General features: G+C 45.9%; 2 protein-coding genes across 2 annotated transcripts in view; both read left to right on the top strand.

The window, feature by feature from the left end:
- Window positions 1-12,357, top strand: part of LOC120941341 (fibrinogen silencer binding protein) — a 40,872-nt gene extending 28,515 nt beyond the window's left edge. Inside the window, exon 3 of the mRNA XM_040354675.1 lies at window positions 11,724-12,357. Within this exon, the coding sequence (XP_040210609.1) occupies window positions 11,724-12,243 (520 nt within the window). The 3' untranslated portion in view covers window positions 12,244-12,357. The remainder of the gene's footprint in view (window positions 1-11,723) is intronic.
- Window positions 1-21,325, top strand: part of RAD54B (RAD54 homolog B) — a 125,751-nt gene that overhangs the window by 44,446 nt on the left and 59,980 nt on the right. The gene's annotated exons all lie outside the window — the stretch shown is intronic.

Here is a 21,325-nt window from a genome sequence, read left to right as displayed (position 1 = left end):
GGGATTGCCGTGAGGTGAAAATCGGGATTAAGAGGTATGTGCTGAGAAAAAAAAAAGCCACCCACATTCTGTCGGTAGGATGGTGCGACTCCGTGTGATGTCAGAATTTTTTTTTGAGGGTGAACCTCCACTTTAATTGAATGAGTTTACCAAAAAAATGATATTACAGAATTATACAGCCTCATGCTAAATAAACTAAATTATTAATCTTAAATAGAAAACTAAATAGATTTTTACGCCAAAAGCGTTCTGTTAAAATATATTTAATAAAAATCCAATTTAGATTAAAAAAAATGTTTTTATTTTTTTATCCACCCTGGTTGTATTACTAAAACTGGAGAGTGTAAAATCTGGTGCAGCTCTGCATAGAAACCAATTCGCTTCCGTTTTTTTTTTTTTTTTGTCGAAGCTTTATTGAACAAGCTGAAGTTAGAAGCCGATTGGTTTCTATGCACAGCTGCACCAGATTTTGCACTCTCCAATTGTAGTAAATCAACCCCTTTAAGTCTTGGGGGGTGGGGGGGGGGAGCTTTACTTAAACTGGTGCACACAGAATCTGGTGCATCTGTGCATAATAATCAATCGGCATCTAGATTTTATTGTCAAAGCTAGGGTTTCACCGATACCTTTTGGGGTGCGATTTGAGCCAATACAAAATGAGTTTAAATCGCACTGTAAAGAATCGCATGTGATTTGAACAGGAATGCAGTTCAATTCATTTCCGAATTGCATTCAGTTTCCCACACCGCTCCTGCATAAGCCCAGGCTTGTCATGGTGACTTCAGCCTGGGTTCACACAGGAGCAACGTGGGAGACTGAGGCCCGGATTCACGTAGAGCCGCGTAAAATTGTGCAGGCGTAACGTATTTGATTTACGTTACGCCTCCGCAACTTACACGGGCAAGTGCTGTATTCTCAAAGCACCGTAAGTTGCGGTGGCGTAGCGTAAATCGGCCGGCATAAGCCCGCCTAATTCAAATTTGGATCAGGGGGGCGTGTTTTATGTTAAACTACTGTGACCCGACGTGATTGACGTTTTTGCGGAACTGCGCATGCGCCGTCAGTGGAATTTCCCGGTGTGCATTGCTCCAAAGTACGCCGCAAGTCCAGCCCCATTCACGGACAACTTACGCAAACGACGTAACTTTTTCAAATTTCGACGCGGGAACGACGGCCATACTTAACATTGACTGCGCCTCATATAGCAGGGGCAACTTTACGCCGGGAAAAAACTAGCGTAAACGTCGTAACTTTACTGTGTCGGCCGCGCCGGAATTTGCGTATCTAGCTAATTTGCATACTCGATGCGGAATTCAAAGGAAGCGCCACCTAGCGGTCAAAAAAAAAATGCAGTTAAGATCCGACGGCGTAAGAGACTTACGCCTGTCGGATCTAATGGATATCTATGCGTAACTGATTCTAAGAATCAGACGCATAGATACGACGGCGCAACGCAGAGATACTTTGGTTGTGAATCTGGGCCTGAATGCGATTCTTTGCAGTGTGATTTGAGCTCCTTCATTTGGTATGGGCTCAAAGGTGTCAGTACTCAGTATTGGTAAGTACTGATACTCATTCTTGCCGGTAAAAAATCAGTATCGGTGCAACCCTAGTCAAAGCTTATTTGAACTGAAGTTAGAAAATGATTGGTCACTATGCACAGCTGTGCCAGATTCTGTGTGCACCAGTTTTAGTAAATCTCTCCCTATGCCTTCTTACTGCGAAAAAGTATCTTTCTTTCTACTAAGCTGAAATGTCTATTTATATTCATATTATGGTAATCCCCTGCATACGAGGACAAGAACTGGGAGACTGAAGCAGAGCATTACAAGTCAGTCATTCACTATTGCATTGCATGCTGCTTTTAGCCTGTCATTGGCAGCTTGCTTACTGAGGGAGAACGCAAATTGATGACCTCAACAGGTAGCAGCTACTCCATCATTGTCCAATCAAAGATGGAATGGGTTTGGTGAGCAAGCTGTATTGCCTAACTGCATCAGGGGAAAGGTGAAGTCAGCGATCAATCTGAAAAAGGTGCCTGGTCACATGACTGGCCGAGCAAAGTGAAAGCGCTAGTCAAAGTGTTTAATTTTTTTCAGTCTTATTTCTAGACATCCTTGGGCACCTTTTACACGGGGCAGATCCATTTATACAGGCTCCGCTTGCTCATCTCTCCCTCCATCCCTCCACTGATCCCCGCTGGGCAGATGGATGACAGGTCCATCTCCGCTCACTGTTCCAGATGGACCTGTCCGAGTCCCGCACTCCTCTATGGGGAGATCGTATGAAATTGGATGGCCTGTTTGTTTTCATCTGATCCGATTCGCTGGATCAGTTTGTTTACAGCTGATTTTGTCGGATCGGATGTCAGCGGACACATGTCCACTTCCATCTGCCTCCCCATAGAGACCAATGGGTGGCCTGATCGGGTCCACCTGAAAAACATTGTGTGACACTTGGCCAGTGCAGAATAATTTTCTGAAAGCTAAGCGTCTCTGTCCTGCTGTTTATAATCACCATGTTGTCTATATTGTTAAAGCTGTAGGTATTTTTCATGTAGATTCTAACAGAATAGAAATGGTTAAATTGGATGTAGTCATAGAAATGCCCGCTCAGCAAAATGTGTTATGGGATAGTGCAGCAAATCTCCGCTCCCACATGCCAGTCCAAACCTGAAATTCCAGTCCTAGGATATAAAGCTGCCAAGGCTGCTGAACCCTGCTCTGGTGTGGGCCGACTCCTATTCTGGGATGTGTTGGAGGTGGCTGTGTGTCAAGAAGAATCTCTAATTTCCCTGTATCTTCTTAATGGCATTCAGTGCATGGAAGAGTGCATCAAAATACATGGGAAAGCCACACATGCTTATTTTCCTAAATATAGCATTGAAGAACTGACCTTAGATTGATATGAATTATACCTCATTTTAGGTGTCTGTTTGAATCATGCTCCCTCGTCATAGGATTTGATTGACCGCAGCAGGAGTAAAAAGGAAAGGATCACTGCTACTCCACACCAGCTCAGGTGAATATGTGGCCTCAGCTTGTATGTCTCCACCACACACCCTGATGTATTTCGCCACTTTACTGGGGCTTAGTCTTGGACCTTATGACTAAGCCCCCAGTGGGCAGAGCAAAATGCATCAGGGTGTGTGGTGTAGTGGAGACATGTAGGCTGAGGCTGCTTCTTATCATTTATTCGTCTGGGCTGGTCGGGAGTAGCAGCAGTCCTTTCCGTTTTACACTTACCAGTCCTCTGGATTGGTATCAAAATAAGCCTGCACCCCATTTTTTGAGACACACAGATAAACTTTCACCTCTACTTTAACCACTTAAGCCCCGGACCAATATGCTGCTAAATGCCCAAAGGCGTTTTTACAATTCGGCACTGCGTCGCTTTAACAGACAATTGCGCGGTCGTGCGACGTGGCTCCCAAACAAAATTGGCGTCCTTTTTTCCCCACAAATAGAGCTTTCTTTTGGTGGTATTTGATCACCTCTGCGGTTTTTATTTTTTGCGCTATAAACAAAAATAGAGCGACAATTTTGAAAAAAATGCAATATTTTTTACTTTTTGCTATAATAAATATCCCCCAAAAACATATATAAAAACATTTTTTTTCCTCAGTTTAGGCCGATACGTATTCTTCTACCTATTTTTGGTAAAAAAAATCGCAATAAGTGTTTATCGATTGGTTTGCGCAAAATTTATAGCGTTTACAAAATAGGGGATAGTTTTTTTGCATTTTTATAAATTTTTTTTTTTTTTACTACTATTGGCGGCGATCAGCGATTTTTTTCGTGACTGCGATATTATGGCGGACACTTCGGACAATTTTGACACATTTTTGGGACCATTGTCATTTTCACAGCAAAAAATGCATTTAAATCTCATTGTTTATTGTGAAAATGACAGTTGCAGTTTGGGAGTTAACCACAGGGGGCGCTGTAGGAGTTAGGGTTCACCTAGTGTGTGTTTACAACTGTAGGGGGGTGTGGCTGTAGGACTGACGTCATCGATCAAGTCTCCCTATAAAAGGGATCACTCGATCGATACGCCGCCACAGTGAAGCACGGGGAAGCCGTGTTTACATACGGCTCTCCCCGTTCTTCAGCTCCGGGGAGCGATCGTGACGGGGCGGCTATAAACGAATAGCCGCGCCGTCGTCCCGGATCGCTCCCCACGGGAATCCACCCGCCGCACGCAGCGGGGGGGGGGGGTCCCGATCGGACCCCCCACACGCTAGAAGGCAAGGACGTATATATACGCCCTTCTGCCTGTCCGTGCCATTTTGCGGACGTAAATAGTCGTGCGGCGGGCGTTAAGGGGTTAAGTGGCGCCAAAAGCAATATAATGGGTGATGGCAGCAGGAGCCAATTGCAACTGCTGCTATCAATCTGCACTGTGGAGAGGAAGAGAGCAGAAAGGGCCGAAATCAGGCTCAGGTATGTGTAAGGGGGTGAAAGGGGGAGGCGGGAATCCTGCAGCACAAGAAGGTTTCCTACCTTAATGCATACAATGCATGCAGTGGAAACTGATGGGAAATTGACTGGATGGTGTGAACTAGAGCCATTGGAATACATGGAAAACATTGTGCATGCATTTTTGGTGCAGAAAAAATGCGCATGGAACTGAACGGAACTGCGTCTGGTGTGAACTGGCCCTAAAGTAAAAAAAATATCTCTGTATACAGCGCCCCAACCCCCCCCCCCCCTTCTTTAGCTGAGCCCGATCTCAATCCAGTGCTGTGCCCAAGACCAGGGGCTTTCCCCAATCCCATTCTCCCTACTGGACCTGGAGGCAGCAGTTGGGAGCCATTGGCTCTTTTTGCTGTCAATCACAACATGTGAGGGGGGGGGGCTGAGATGTGCTGTGTGTGTGTCCATTTACACACATAGTCCGGCTCAGCTTGCTATGAAGGCATTCAGTTGGAAGAGGGGACAGGAGCATCAGCGAGGGCCCAGAGAAGAGGATCGGGGCTGCTCTGTGCAAAACCATAACACAGAGCAGGGTTAGTATAAAAGTTACACAGGTCTGCCACTCTGCACAGTCCTTTTTGGCAGGGAAAGAAAAATAAATTTTCTCTGTTGCAGTTTAGCAACTCTTATCTAAGCTTAGTAGTTCAAAGGGGGTTAATTGTCTCCCGAAGGCCTCTGGGGAAGGCAACGAGCTAATGTAGTGGGAGAGCTGGATCTTCCAAGATTTGTTTCCTGCTTTTCCATTGGCCACTGGAAAGGAATTGTCGTGCCTGGGATCTCTCGAATCTAGGGTCGTTAAGACCCGGGTTGCCAACCACCCGGGTGAGTGTGGATGGAAGCGGTGCGATCGACAGTTCACGGCACGCCTTTAAAGCCGTCCGGACCGTCACCCCCACCATAGGATGGCCGGAGGCCTGCCTCGGTATAGGCAGTTGGCACCAGGGCAGGGAGTCCATGGTGGCACCAATCCAGAATACGTGTGTGGTAAAGAATGGCATCTGGCAAAGCCATGCCTCCCTTCAGCTTTGGTAGTCGAAGAACTGTTTGCGCTAGCCCCAGGGGTTTCTGGGACCACACAAATTGGGTAAGCACTTATTCACTGTTCTTAAAAAGGACATAGGGACCTGTATAGGGAGGGCTTGAAAATGATACAGAAGTCTAGGCAGTATATTCATTTTAACTATGCCACAATGGCCGAACCATAAGAACATACCACGCTGCCACTCCTGCAGGTCCTTTTTAACCAATTAAGGACCGCCTCCTGCACATATACGTCGGCAGAATGGCAAGGGTGGGCACATGTACGTACAGGTACGTCCTGTACTAGTACCCAGCCGTGGGTCGCGGGCGTGCTCCTGCGACCTGGTCCGAAGCTCTGCGACCGCGGGACTCGCGGACCCGATCGCCGCTGGAGTCCTGCGATCGGTCCCCGGAGCTGAAGAACGGGGAGAGCCGTGTGTAAACACGGCTTCCCCTTTCTTCTCTGTGGCGGCAGCATCGATCGTGTCATCCCTTTTATAGGGGGACACAATCGATGACGTCACACCTACAGCCACACCCCCCTACAGTTGTAAACACACTTCAGGTCACACATAACCCCATCAGCGCCCCCTGTGGTTAACTCCCAAACTGCAATTGTCATTTTCACAATAAACAATGCATTTTAAATGCATTTTTTGCTGTGAAAATGACAATGGTCCCAAAAATTGTCCGAAGTGTCTGCCATAATGTCGCAGTCACGAAAAAAATCGCTGATCGCCGCCATTAGTAGTAAAACTATCCCCTATTTTGTAAACGCTATAAATTTTGCGCAAACCAACTAATAAACGCTTATTGCGATTTTTTTTAATTTTTTATTTTTTACCAAAAATAGGTAGAAAAATACGTATCGGCCTAAACTGAGGGAATTTTTTTTTTTTTATATCTTTTTGGGGGATATTTATTACAGCAAAAAGTAAAAAATATTGCATTTTTTTTCAAAATTGTCGCTCTATTTTTGTTTATAGCGCAAAAAATTTAAACCGCAGAGGTGATCAAATACCACCAAAAGAAAGCTCTATTTGTGGGAAAAAAAGGACGCCAATTTTGTTTGGGAGCCACGTCGCACGACCGCGCAATTGTCAGTTAAAGCGACGCAGTGCCGAATTCGCAAAAAGGGGCAAGGTCCTTTAGCTGCATTTTGGTCCGGGTCTTAAGTGGTTAATGGCCGTCAGAAGAGGAAGAAAATTCAGGGGGGAAATCTCCTCCGTCCTACCAGGCAAAAGAATGCCTAGGTACTTAATATGGGATGTAGCCCACTTGAAAGGAAAGTCCAGTCGAAGCAATGCAGCTAACGAGGGGGGCAAGGCGAGCAACTCTTATAAGTCTTGTCCTTCCCCAGCCAATGCCCAGCCCCATACACACCATTAGATTTTCTGCAGATTTTTGTCTTCAGATTTACCAAAACCATGTTGTACAAGGGCCTGTCTGATTGCATACAAATGGAAACTCTTAAGGCTTGACCTCATATTATATGTTTTAGGTAAATCTGAAGACAATAATCAGCAGGAAATCTAATAGTGTGTGTGGGGCTATAGGCTGTGTTTCTCAACCCTTTTTCAGTCAAGGCAACCCCCTTACTTATTAAATATTATGCAGAATCTTGAGGCACCCTATTCTAAAATGTAAAAATCGAAACAAATAATTTTCAGCGATGACGTCATTGGTTGTTGGGACGCCGGTGGCTGAAAAGTTGTAATAGTGCACAATGAAAGCCTGTTTCTACTATAAATAGCCACTGATCACTGTATAAATGTCACTGGCAGGGAAGGGGTAAATACTAGGGGGCGATTAAGGGGTTAAATGTGTTCCCTCAGTGTGTGTTCTAACTGTGGAGGGATGGGGCTGACTGGGGGAGGAGACTGATCATTGTTCCTATTAGAGGTAGACCGATATGGGTTTTTCTCTGGCCGATACCGATGCCGATATTTAGAAATCACGGCGGCCGATAGCCGATTTATGATGCCGATTTTTGTTTGGGCCGATATGTTAAGCCGATTTTTCAGTCGCGTTTGGGCTAAACAGTAAAGTTAGCCCATATTTATTTTTTTTCAACCAAAAGTTTTCATTACCTGTTTTTGTGTGTGTGTATATATATATATATATATATATATATATATATATATATATATATATATATATATATATATATACACACAAAAACAGGTAATGAAAACTTTTGGTTGAAAAAAAATAAATATGGGCTAACTTTACTGTTTAGTTTTTTTATTTTTATTTGTTAAAGTATATTTTTTCCCCAAAAAATGTGTTTGAAAGACCGCTGCGCAAATACCGTGTAACATTAAATATTGCAGCAATCGCTATTTTATTTCCTAGGGTCTCTGCTAAAAAAAAATATATAATGTTTGGGGGTTCCAAGTAATTTTCTAGCAGAAAATACAGGATTTTTACTTGTAAGCAACAAATGTAAAAAAAGATTTAGCCTTTAAATGGTTAAACTGAGAATTCTCCTACACGGAGTTCAGTTAATTGATAAGTAGCAACATTGTATATCTTTTCTAAAACTTGGCAGGCTGCCCAGGAGAGAGAGGGAAGGTCTTCTACGGGAAGCACTTGCATTGACTTGTATTGCAGAAGCTTTTTGCAAGTCGCGGTGCTGAACTTATCAATCGGCTTTTTTAAAGCACAAATCGGCCGATGCCGATTAATTTAAAAACGCCAAATATCGGCCGATATATCGGCCAACTGATATATCGGTCGACCTCTAGTTCCTATATACTAGGCACACAAGATCTGTCTCCTCTCCCATTCCTGTTCTTTCAGGAGCGATCACAGGTGCCCGGCAGACATTGCAGCTGCCGGGCACGCACATCGGCTCCTCAGTGACGCGGCGGGCGCGCGCCCCCCCCTATTCCCCTTAAAACGGCCGCCATACAGCTACGGCGATTTGCGCAGGGGAGCCATTCTGCCGCTCTCAAATGACAGTGGGCAGTCGGCATGTGGTTAAATGCTTTAATTCATTCTCCATCAGAGCACTGTATAGTCACCAGAATAAGGTTTCCCCCTTAACTACCCTCACTGCAAAAGTACATGCATGAGTGCTACAGGCACTGGGGAGCTACAGTTAATTGAGGGAACCTCGAATGCCAACATGTACTGTGACATACTGAAGCAGAGCATGATCCCCTCTTTTTGAAGACTGGGCTGCAGGGCAGTATTCCATCATGTTAAGGACCCCAAAACACCCCCAAGATGACCACTGCCTCGCTAAAGAAGCTGAGGGGTAAAGGTGATGGGCTGTCCAAGTGTGTCTCCAGACCTAAACCCTATTGGGTATCTGCAGGGCATCCTCAAACGGAAGGTGGAGGAGTGCAAGGTCTCTAACATCCACCAGCTCCGTGATGTCATCATGGAGGAGTGGACACACAGAATATTGACACTTTTGGCCAAATTTGGACATTTTCACTTAGGGGTGTACTCACTTTTGTTGCCAGCGGTTTAAACATTACTGGCTGTGTGTTGAGTTATTTTGAGGGGACAGCAAATTTACAGTTATACAAGCTGCACCCTCACTACTTTACATTGTAGCAAAGTGTCATTTCTTAAGTGTTGTCACATGAAAAGATATAATAAAATATTTACAAAAATGTGAGGGGTGTACTCACTTTTATGAGATACTGTATATATTTGAAACCAAATCTTTATTATTTTGTGGAAATAACATGGTGTGGGTGTATTTCTGCCAGTCACAGGCTGTCACACCCCTCCAGCCTGCAGCCATTGATCTACATGTAATATCCTGCACCCATTGTGTTTTAGCTAGTTAGTGGGCATGAAGAAGGTAGAGAGTGGGCTGTCATTTACCACTGTATAAACACCCACATGTGTGAGACTCGATGGGCTGCTCTGATGTGATAGGGAGCAAAATGCTCAGCATAGAAACTCGCTGAAAACTGAGCATGTGCAGAGTTGCCACCACAACTGCAAAATCCCTAGCTGAGTTGGGGACATGATCAGAAGGTGGTGATAGAGAGCAGCAGGTTTTTGGCAGAATATAGAAAACAAATCTTAGGGCTCAGTACCTTATAAAAAAATGAGCTGCAACGCCACTACCAACCTCAGGAAAAAATTGCTTTGCCTTAATTCAAAATCAATGGTTCCCTATGAGAGCGCATTGATTTAAATAGAAGTCGGATCATGATGATGTTGAAGAGGAACCTCGTGCAAAAAAAAAATAACACAGCGTGTGGCCCCCCCAAGATCCATACCAGACCCAGCATGTGAACTGAGCCTAATGGCTATAAGCTGCCTACCAATTTAATATTATGATGTTGCAAAATATGTTTTCTAGACCCACCAAAAACCCATGCAGCCTGGCAGGTCAGGAAAGGGGGGGACGAGAGAGTGTCCCCCCTTCCTGGACCATACCAGGCCACATGTCTGCCCACCCCAAAGCACCTTGTCCCCAATGTTGATGGGGACAAGGGTCTCTTCCCGACAACCCTGACCATTGGTTGCCGCAGGGTTTGACAAAATCTGTGTGCCCGGTCACAATTGCGACTAAAATTAGCGACCTGGCGCCCGGGGGAAGGAAGCATAGGCCTGCAGAAGGCCGCAGAGCCGCGGCCTCAATTACCGGCCGACGCGGTCTGACTCGATCGCGCAGAGGGGGCACACGGAGACACAGGATACCCCATCCTGTGTCTCCATGTGCCCCCACCTCCCCGCCGCACGTTCGCGTTGGGCCACACCGGCCGGTCATTGAGGCCACGGCTTTGCGGCCTTCTGCAGGCCTAGGCTTCCTTCTGTGATCTGGTGCCATCTTGTGGTGGCCGCTGGCATGACACGTAAACCAGCAATGCTAATTGAGCTTCCCTTGTCTGTTTTCACTGCCACCTCCTTCCCTCTAATTAGAGCCCCCAAACATTATATATATTTTTTATTCTAACACCCTAGAGAATAAAATGGCGGTCGTTGCAATACTTTTTGTCACACCGTATTTGCACTTTTTTTTATATTGTGAAAGATAATGTTACGCCGAGTAAATTGATACCCAACATATCACGCTTCAAAATTGCGCCGGCTCGTGGAATGGTGACAAATATTTATCCTTTAAAATCTCCATAGGTGACGTTTAAAAAAATTCTACATGTTTTGAGTTGCAGAGGTCTAGGGCTAGAATTATTGCTCTCGCTCTACCAATCGCGGCGATACCTGACGTGTGGTTTGAACGCCGCTTTCAAATGCGGGCACTACTCGCGTATGCGAGCTCGGCGGGGCGCGTTTCTGGCTCCTAACTTTTTTAGCTGGCTATTAGATTCCTAACAAATTTGTCAAACCCTGGTTTGTCGGTCTGCGGGCAGGGGGCTTATTGGAGTCTGGAAACCCCCTTTAACAAGGGGGTCCCCAGATCCAAGGCCCCCACCCTATGTGAATGAGTATGGGGTAGATCGTACCCCTACCTACCCATTCACGCCAAAAAAAAACAATGTCTTCATCCTGCAAGTCAGATCATCATGATCCGACTTTTGGTGCGACTTCTATTCATCTCAAGGGGCTCTCATAGGGAACCATTGATTTTGGCCTGTAAAAAGAAACGCTTGTCGCGTTTAGCAGCGTCAGGCGTTTTTACTGCTCCTGGAAGCACAGGCTGTCGGTTTTTTCTACTGCCCCTAAACGATTATGCCTCCAAACGTCTCTGACCGTTTGTGTGCATGGACACAGAGGCCAACATGAAGGGGCGTTTAGAAGCAGTTAAAAAAATAAATAAATATCAGACACCCCTAACAGCAGCTGTAAAAACGTCCTGTGTGCATGAGCCCTTATAGTGACAGAGTGAGTATGAACGGCATGTAATACAGCATTTATTTATCTTTTTTTATTTTATATATGATGTGGATTTAGTGACTCTTTAAAATCGCAAAAGTCGCATGTCTTTTCTTTGCAACTTTGGCTGTGGCTTTAGAGGGTTTTGTGAATTCAATAATATGTACCACACTCTATATTGTTAGGATTGGCCAAAGTTGCAAAACATTGCATGGAAGTAGCATTAAAGGCACATCAAGTTGCAATGTCGCACTGGAAGTCGCACTGGAAGTTGCATGACTTTGGGATTTTTTAGCATGTGAACTGAGCCTAGCGATTATAAGCTGCCTACCAGTTTAATATTATGATGTTTCAAAATATGTTTTATAGAAAGTGTAAAGTTAATATTTTACATATGCTAATTGTGTGTTGTCTGAATTTCAGTGAATCCATACATGGAGATCCTGAAACGGAAATTCATCCTCTGTCAACGTCATTACAAGATCAGCATGCCACGGTTACTGTGCATCTAGAGTCAGAAGAGGATGTAAAGCCTCCGCCATCCGTGCTCATACCTCCTCAGCCCGAAGCATCTCTAGAAGATGGCGAGGATCAGGAATATGAACAGTCCCTAGACGGATCATTATCCCCGTCTCTATCCTCGGTGGACATGAGATTATCCCTATCTCCGACTTTACCTCGGTCAGAAGAATGCTTCAATCCTCCAAGGCAGCATCTGAGAACAGACTGTGCCTGCAGCCCAGACATTTTACACTTACTGAAGAGAGAGCACCAGTTCATTTTAAGTAACCAAAAACAATATGGACTTTACATCAAGGAGAAGAGAGAAGCCTTGAAAAGGAGGCAACACCTTGAGGAGGAATTGCTAAAATCCAAAATTAAAGTGGAGAAATTAAAGGCAATTAAACTGAGAAGGGACTTGCCTGAATACAGCATATTGTGAAGTTTACGTTGTCTTATATCTTTAGTTGTGAAGTTTACGCTGTCTTATATATTTAGTTGTGTATGTATGTGTAAAATATATATATGCACACTATCTCACAAAAGTGAGTACACCCCTCACATTTTTGTAAATATTTTATTACATCTTTTCATGTGACAACACTGAAGAAATAACACTTTGCTACAATGTAAAGTAGTGAGTGTACAGCTTGTATAACAGTGTAAATTTGCTATCCCCTCAAAATAACTCAACACACAGCCATTAATGTCTAAACTGCTGGAAACAAAAGTGAGTACACCACTAAGTGAAATTTGCGATCAGCTGTAGACGGCGCCTGCGCACATTGTGCCACACGCTCCCGATGCTCGTGCAAGTCTGCAAGGGGCAGATTTCTTCATGATGGGCACGTGTGAAGGGCGGATGCCTACAGAAGGGGGTGTATTTTGTAATGATGGGGCAGTGCTGTTGCGCTTGTTAGCTAGCTAAACCATCTTAACAGCACTGCCCATGATTACAAAATGCGCCCCCTTCAGTAGACATCTAACCCTCATGAAGAAATCTGCCCCTTGCAGAGCATCTGGAGCGTGTGGCACAGTGTCGGCTATTGTGCGCAGGCGCCATCTACAGCTGATCGTAAATTTCAATGTTTGGCGGCTCCGTACTGCACAAGCGCAGTACCGGATGGGCATTATTGGACTGGGCATTTCTCTTTAGAACACCGGCAGCACTCATGCAGCCTCAGACCATGACACTCCCATCACCATGCTTGACACCATCTGAACCAAATAAGTTTATCTTGGTCTCATCAGACCACAGGACATGGTTCCAGCAATCCATGTCCTTAGTCTGCTTGTCTTCAGCAAACTGTTTGAGGGCTTTCTTGTGCATCATCTTTAGAAGAGGCTTCCTTCTGGGGCGACAGCCATGCAGACCAATTTGATGCAGTGTGCGGCGTATGGTCTGAGCACTGACAAGCTAACCCCCCCACCCCTCTCAACCTCTGCAGCAATGCTGGCAGCACTCATTCGTCTATTTCCCAAAGACAACCTCTGGATTTGACGCTGAGAACGTGCACTCGTCTTCTTTGTTCTGAGTGGAATCTGTCCTTTAAACACAGCTGTATGGTCTTGGCCACCGTGATGCAGCTCAGTTTCATAGTCTTGCCAATCTTCTTATAGCCTAGGCCAGGGATCTTCAAACTACGGCCCTCCAGCTGTTGCGGAACTAAACATCCCATGAGGCATTGCAAGACTGACATTCACAGACATGACTAGGCATGATGGGAATTGTAGTTCCTGAACAACTGGAGGGCCGTAGTTTGAAGACCCCTGGCCTAGGCTATCTTTATGTAGAGCAACAATTCTTTTTTTCAGATCCTCAGCGAGTTCTTTGCCATGAGGTGCCATGTTGAACCTCCAGTGACCAGTCTGAGAGAGTGAGAGCGATAACACCAAATTTAACACCCCTGCTCCCCATTCACACCTGAGACCTTGTAACGCTAACTAGTCACATGACACCGGGGAGGGAAAATGGCTAATTGGGCCCAATTTGAACATTTTCACTTGGGGTGTACTCACTTTTGTTGCTAGCGGTTTAGAGAAGTGTGTTTGAGTTATTTTGAGGAGACAGCAAATTTACACTCTTATACAAGCTGTACACTCACTACTTTACATTGTAGCAAAGTGTAATTTCTTCAGTGTTGTCACATAAAAGGTATAATAAAATATTTTCTGAAATGTGAGGGGTGTACTCACTTTTGTGAGATGCTGTACATGGTGAGTGATGACTGTCATGTAGGGGCTCCCTCACTGCCTCCATTTCTATGCACTTTGCCATCTTTTACAGTATAGGAAACTATATAGACAATCACTTGGCCCTACTCTTGCAAAGTCCAGTGCTGCCATGCAGTAATAAATAAAATTTGCTTTTAAAATCCACGTACGTTTTTTTTGTAAACACGTTTTACATGTATTTTCAAAGCCTATGACTAGGAAAAAAACAGCAGCAGAATTTAGGTGAAATGCATAGAAAATGAAAAAGTATTGTTACATTGATTCTGTCAAAATGCATTTTAATGCATATTTCTGTGATGTGTTGTTGAACACGAAACCTGAATGAGCCTTTTTATAATCTTGGCAGCCAAAAAAGGGTTATTCAGAAGCTCAAAAAATTCCTTTCTAGGGAGAGTCTGCCTTTTGCTATTATCAGCCGCTCAGTCCCACTATTGTACTAAACATTACAGGACCAAACGTACTTTAAAGCCGTATTAACCACTTGCCTACTGGGCACTTTGACCCCCTTTCTGGCCAGGCCAATTTGTAGCTTTCATCGCTGTCGCACTTTGAATGACAACTGCTCGGTCATACTACACTGTATTCATATGAAATTTTTATCTTTTTTTTTTCCACACAAATAGAGCTTTCCTTTGGTATTTAATTCACCACTGTTTTTTTTTTGCTAAACAAATGAAAAATGACCAACATTTAAAAAAAAATGTAATATATATATATATATATATATATATATATATATATATATATATATATATATATATATATATATATATATACATTTTTTTTTTGTTCTTTTCCTCTTTTTTTTCGGTTCCCTTTACAGGGATACCCTAGAACAGGCATGCAGCAAATGAAAGTTTGACAAAAATGGAAGTTCTGTTAGTCTCAATACTTTTTCTTGGCAGGCGTCTCAGATAGTATTGTGAAGCCAGGCTGCCTGCATTGTCAAGAGGATTGCTTAGAAATGTATTTATCTGATGATGGTTCTCCAAGTCTGAACCAAAGATAAACATTTCAGTCCATCACTTTTATGGATTACACTTTGTAACTCCCAGTTTTGTTGAAAAAAATATTACAGGGATTTTAGCCCACTTTGTTTCAGATCCATACCTCCTTTTTATGAAGGAATGGACAGACCTTCCAGACTGATTTCTGAATAGGAGCAAATACTTCTTCATTCTTCATTATAACCACCTGAGCAAATACCAGTGTTCGAATAGGGAAAGCTGCAGTGCTGACATCACTTTAGAAGTGGTTAAGTCTTAGGCCCCTTCCACATGGGTCAGGCTCTGTTGTTCGCTGTTTCCTGTTGGGCAGGTGGATGGCTGATCCATTTCCGTTTCACTTATGCAGAGCAAACGTAGACACAACCCACTCTCCTCTATGGGCAGTCAGATGTAAATGGATCACCTGTCTGTTTACACAAGACTGCCATCAGATCCACCAGACAGAAGGGGAACGAATCCCATCGGTCTGTTTTATAGTGGATAATCTTGGGTTGGATGTCGGCGGATGTAAACGGACACTTGCCACTTCATTGAGTGCTAGTGTGAAAGAGGCCTTACACTAAAATGGGACTTCTGAGACAATCACACAAGAGACGACTTTTTGGGGCATTCTGTACCCCAGTGCTGTATGGAACGCCTCCAAGTTGCCAGTTTCAGAAAATGAGAGCAATAGATTGAAATGGAAAGGTAGTTTTTATTATCATTAAAGGATAGGTGCACTTTTAAATAAAGTTCACTTAACCTTGTAGCCGAATCCCCCTGACTTAACCACCCTCTTCTACCATAGATGCACACTTGCCCCCATCCAATGGACATGCTTCCGCTGTTTGTTTACATCCAGCACTGCAATTCTTCACTGTATTAGCTTTGCCTGCACATTACACCCCTATAGATGACTTTGTGACCATCTTGGGCCCCAGGACACACCCCCTATAGAAGTCTATGGAACAGTAATGTGCAGGCGCAGCCAGTACTTGCACCACTTTATGTAAACAAACAGCAGAACGGCAGCCATGGGATCTCGATAAGTATGGAAATGTGAAGGGGGAGGTTGGGTTAGGTAAGGTTAGGAGAAGGGACAAAAAGTAACAACTATATACCTGCCTAAATAAAACCTCAGTGGAAGCATTGATGGTTGTTATAGCATTTTTTCTACTAGCGGTGCACCAATGCTGGTATCGGTGCTGCTCCAATACTAAAACATACTTTTTTGCAATTTTAATTGTGATTTGCATTGCATTTTCATTCAACAGAAATTAAATCGGAGCTCCAAATCACACTGATCTGTGGCTTTGAAATTGCGCTGAAGTAATGCAGGGACCTTTTTTAAAGTCACCGCAACTTCTCAACGATTTGAAGGGTTCCATTGCTGTGTCCTGTCGAGAAATGGCTGCCCGGCAGTGCGCAGCGCTTGCGCAGTACGGAGCCGCCAAAGCCTCCGAACATTGGAATTTACATTCAGCTGTAGACGGCACAATAGCCGACATTGTGCCACACGCTCCCGATGCTCGTGTAAGTCTGCAAAGGGCAGATTTCTTTATTATTGGCACGTGTGAGGGGAGGATGGCTACCGAAGGGGGAGCGTATTTTGTAATGATGGGCAGTGCTGTTAAAATGGGGGTGTAATTTCTATTTCGTTCATGGACGGACACAGCCTTAATCTTGACTTAGTGGGTATTAGCCTTCCTTTAGAAGTTGACTAGGCAGAAACTTATATAAAAGGTTAAAGCGGGGGTTCTCCCTAAAAAATTTTTTTTTTTCTAGCATGTCATTCAGCATAGTAGCGTGAGCTACAGTATGCCTTTATTTTTTTTTTAGCGCCGTACTCACTGTTTAATTGGGTTGTAAAGTTTCAGGGCAATGGGCATTCCTATGCAAAGGGCTCATGATTGACGGCCGGCTATGGCACGTCACGCTTCACGGAAATAGCCGAAATAGGTGTTTGCCCTTCACGGCGCCTGCGCAGTCAGCTCCGATGTCTGTGCGCAGGCGCCGTATAGCGCCGGGAAGAGCCGAGACCTACTCCGGCTATCTTCAGGGAGCGTGATGTGCCATAGCCGGCCGTCAATCAACTTCCCTCTGGATAGGAACGCCCATTCCCCGCGGGGAGTCGGAATCTTCACTGTAGGATTAAACAGTGAGTACGGGGCAAAAAAAATAAATAAAGGCATACTGTAGCTCGCGCTACTATGCTGAATGACATGGTAGAATGTTGTTACTGAGGGTGAACCACCGCTTTAACTTATCATACACACCCTATAGGCCCTCTGGGTATAACCCCTCTCTCTGCATCTCGCAGATCATTTTTTTTTCTGCCTAGTTTCAGGAGAAGACATGGCTCCCTTCAGGCCCATGGCTTGAAGGCTGTTAGTTCAAGATTCTGGATTTTTATTTTAAATTTTTTTCCGACTGGGCGACAGGCTGATCCTAGATACTTGTATTCTTCCCAGTTTCGGCCATCGAGCGTGTGCTGACCGTAGCTGCGCGCTGGGTCGTCCACGACATGCCAATCGCTCTACGGGTGGCCGGTGAGCTATGCGCTCCAGGGCTTGCATAAAGACCGGTCTACAGGGCCGAGTCACAGTAACCTGGCCGACAGTCATCTCCGTTACCATGCGGAAGATGCACTGTCCAGGATGCTCCAGCATAAAATCACAGGAGGGTAAGTACTACTACCTTGCTTCGAAGAAAACAGAGCTGGGCATCCCTTAAGAGGTGAGTAAAGGGCTCTATATTTCCCTTCTCCCCTCCTTCCCCTTCCCTTCTCCCTAGACTGCTGAGGTGGGGGTTGCCCTGGGGAGCTCCACCTGAGAACCAATATAAAGTATAAGTGCATAGATATTGCTTACTTGTGTCCATGTTGTCAGCTGCTGCTTCCCTCTTTCAATGTAGAGAGCTGCATAAGACATGCTGCTGCTGTGTGTCTGGCGACCATTTTTTCTGTTACCATGCTGGATTGTTTGTATACCTGGCAGCCATTTTCTTGTAGCCACACTGCCACACTCTCGGAGCTTGGCGGCCATACTTCTGGGGTCTATATATTTTCTTGTAGCCGCCCAGCGCTTGAGGTGTTGCTCACACGGCGCCCAAGGGGGGGCTGTACCGCATCTCCCGGCTGCTCAGCGGCCTGCGCGGTGCGCCCCAAGAAGGGGGCTTAGAACAGCTATCCTCTGGCAGCATTTCCCCATGAAACTGGGGCCTCTAGCGTCCCGCTCGGCGGCCATTTTTTTGTAGCCCATGCAAGTATTACAGCACTGGCGGCCATGCTTTTGGGGCCTCAGTATGCTTGACCTCTAGCACCTGAGCGGCGGCCATCTTATAAATCAGAAGCCAAACAGACACACGCTGCTGACTAGCAAAGCTAATAAGGACAGCAGCCTTGTAGATGGCAGCCATTCAGCAGACTGACAGTTATATTCAGCGGACAAGAAGCAGCTCAGCTAGACGGCACTGCACTGCTGGTTCCAGGGTGGTGAGTCCTCTGGGGGGGGGGGTACCCCTCATCTCTGCTGCAGTTAGGAGGGTGGGTTTTCCACCTTGCTTGGAATCCCTGTATCAAGCGTGTGGGCAGCATGGCGTCAGAAATGGACGTTTTTTCCCCTGAAACACCTGAGCTGGCAATTGATGCCCCTGCACCCGATGTATCGGTGGACGCTATGTCGGCAATCCTAGATGCCTTCGTTGCCAAGGTGGAATCAGTGCGTGGAAGAACGGGGGCTAGAAAGCGCCCCCTCCCCCCGCCATCTTCTGGGGACAACTCAGATACAGAGCCAGGTCTAGCTACCACTCAGGGCCCTGACTCTGAGGTATCTGATGGTGCAGACCTAGAGCGGCCAGACAGTGAGGATGACTCTGGACCCAGGTCAGCTCGCGAGAAGGCTCTGGTGAGTGACCTTATCACCGCAGTGCGAGATACCCTAAAAATAGAGGGGTCTGTAGAAGCAACAGAAGCGCCGGTCCCCTTTGGGTTCTGTAAGGCGACCCGCACTGCTAAGGTGTTCCCTTGTGTGTCTTATTTAGACAAACTTTTATACAAGGAATGGGACAGACCACAAAAAAACTTTTTTGTACCTAAAAACCTAGCGGTACGTTATCCACTGGAGGAGAGTTTCTTAAAGAAATGGACCTCACCCCCCATAGTGGACACTCCTGTGTCCAGACAAAACAAGCTTACCACCCTTCCGGTGGAGGGGGCTCCTGCCTTCAAGGACCCGGCGGACATGAAGGCAGAGTCAATATCTCGTAACCTATGCACTGTAGTAGGTTCAGCGGTACGCCCAACCATAGTTGGGGCGCTGGTGTCCCAGACACTCACAGAGTGGGCACAGTTACTGCTCAATGGGTTACAAACACATCACCCTTCCACCCACGAGGTAGCCCTAGCGGAACAACTGGTACAGGGCCTAAAATTCGTGTGTGAATCAGCCTTGGACACTATTCTTCTGCTGGCCAGAACCTCTGCTCAGGCTGTGTTGTTACGCTGTCTACTTTGGTTGAAGACCAAGCTTCCAAGAAGGCCCTAATGGACCTGCCCTTTAAAGGCGACAGACTCTTTGGAGCTTGCCTGGATGATATTATTAAGGATGCCACAGGAGGTAAGAACACCTTGCTCCATCAGACCTATAAGGGGGAACGAGCCACGTCGGCGACAGGGGCCCTTCTTTACCGCACCCGAGTGCTTTTTTCGCCTGTCCAGCGCTGCGGGAAGAAAACCACAGGCCAATAAAGCGCCTGCTCAGGGACAGAGACATCCCTGGTTTCGCAAACCCGTTAACAAGACCACGTCCGCATGAAGGTGCGCCCCCACCCATCCCTCGGGTGGGGGGACGTCTTCGCAAATTTGCGACCCGGTGGACATCCCCGACCGGTGGGTTCGCGAGGTAGTCTCATCAGGATACAAGATAGAGCTCCTATCTTGCCCACCAAACAGATTTTTTCCCTACAACCTCCAGCTACTACCGGCTCGTCGGACCTGCTGGAACACGGGGTGGTTATCCCTGTCCTAGTACAGGATCGGTTTTAGGGGTTTTACTCCAATCTGTTCATTGTACCAAAGAAGAAGGGGGGTTCGTCCTATCCTGGACCTCAGGGCCCTCAATTGCTTTGTGAAGGTACAAGGATTCCGGATGGCATCAATCCGCTCTGTCGTTACTACCCTCCAGCCGGGGGACTTACTGGCATCCTTGGACATCAGGGATGCCTATTTACATGTCCCTGTATGCACAAAGCATCAGAAACTTCTGCGCTTTACGGTCGGGGAAGACCACTATTAATTTGTGGTTCTCCCCTTTGGCCTGGCATCGGCACCAAGGTGATTGCCCCAATTCTCGCCCTACTAAGACAACGTGGCGTCGCTGTCGTGGGCTACTTGGACGACCTGCTTCTGAGGACCGCTTCAGCCTCAGAATTAGAGGTGAGCGTGTCTATAACATCAGACCCTCAGACACTTGGGTGGCTACTGAACATTCAAAAGTCAGTAATGGTAACGACTCAATGCCTAGTATATCTGGGATTGATTCTGGACTCCTCAGAGGCAAAGGTTTGCTTCCCTGTGGAAAAGTTGCAGACCCTTCGGGCTGCGGTGCGGTAGTTGACATCCCAGAAGGGTCGTCACTCTTCTTTGCATGTGAGTCCCGGGCCTCATGGTGGCCTCCTTCGAGGCGGTACCATAGGCGCAATCTCACACGCGAGTGCTACAGAAGGAAAATTCGGTCCAGATAGGACAAGTGCCCATCATCCCTGGATATCGGATCCGGGTGAGCCACCTGGTCAGGGCCTCCCTGGTGTGGTGGCTGACCTCACCGGCACTTCTGTCCGGGAAGTCGTTCCTTCCTTATCACTGGATAGTCATCGCGACGGATGCCAGCCTTACCGGTGGGGGAGTCTGGGGGGGTTCAGTCGACCCAGGGTCGCTGGTCTCCAGAGGATTCCCATTTGCCGAACAAGGTCCTGGAACTTCGGACGATCAGGCTGTGCCTTTCCACATGGTGGCATTTTTTGACAGGGGGCATTTTTCTGCAGAACACCGGCAATATGGTGTGACTTTTCGTGCTATTTTGAACTGTCAAATCACACTGGTGTGAACCGTAAAAATGTAATGCATCCAAGTGCAAAATAGGTTTATTGATCTCAGTACTTGGTGCATCCCTAGTTTCTACTGAGAGCTGTGGAGGAGAACTATCACCAGTCATATACTGTACATCCAGAATCAGAGTTTTTTGGGCACTGCTAATTCTTGACTTCCCAACAGTCAAATACATTTTTCTAAAAGTGACCCAATTA

Source organism: Rana temporaria, chromosome 5 (assembly GCF_905171775.1).
Source record: "Rana temporaria chromosome 5, aRanTem1.1, whole genome shotgun sequence".
In the NCBI taxonomy this organism is placed as follows: domain Eukaryota; kingdom Metazoa; phylum Chordata; class Amphibia; order Anura; family Ranidae; genus Rana; species Rana temporaria.
This window is presented reverse-complemented; position numbering and strand designations above follow the sequence as displayed.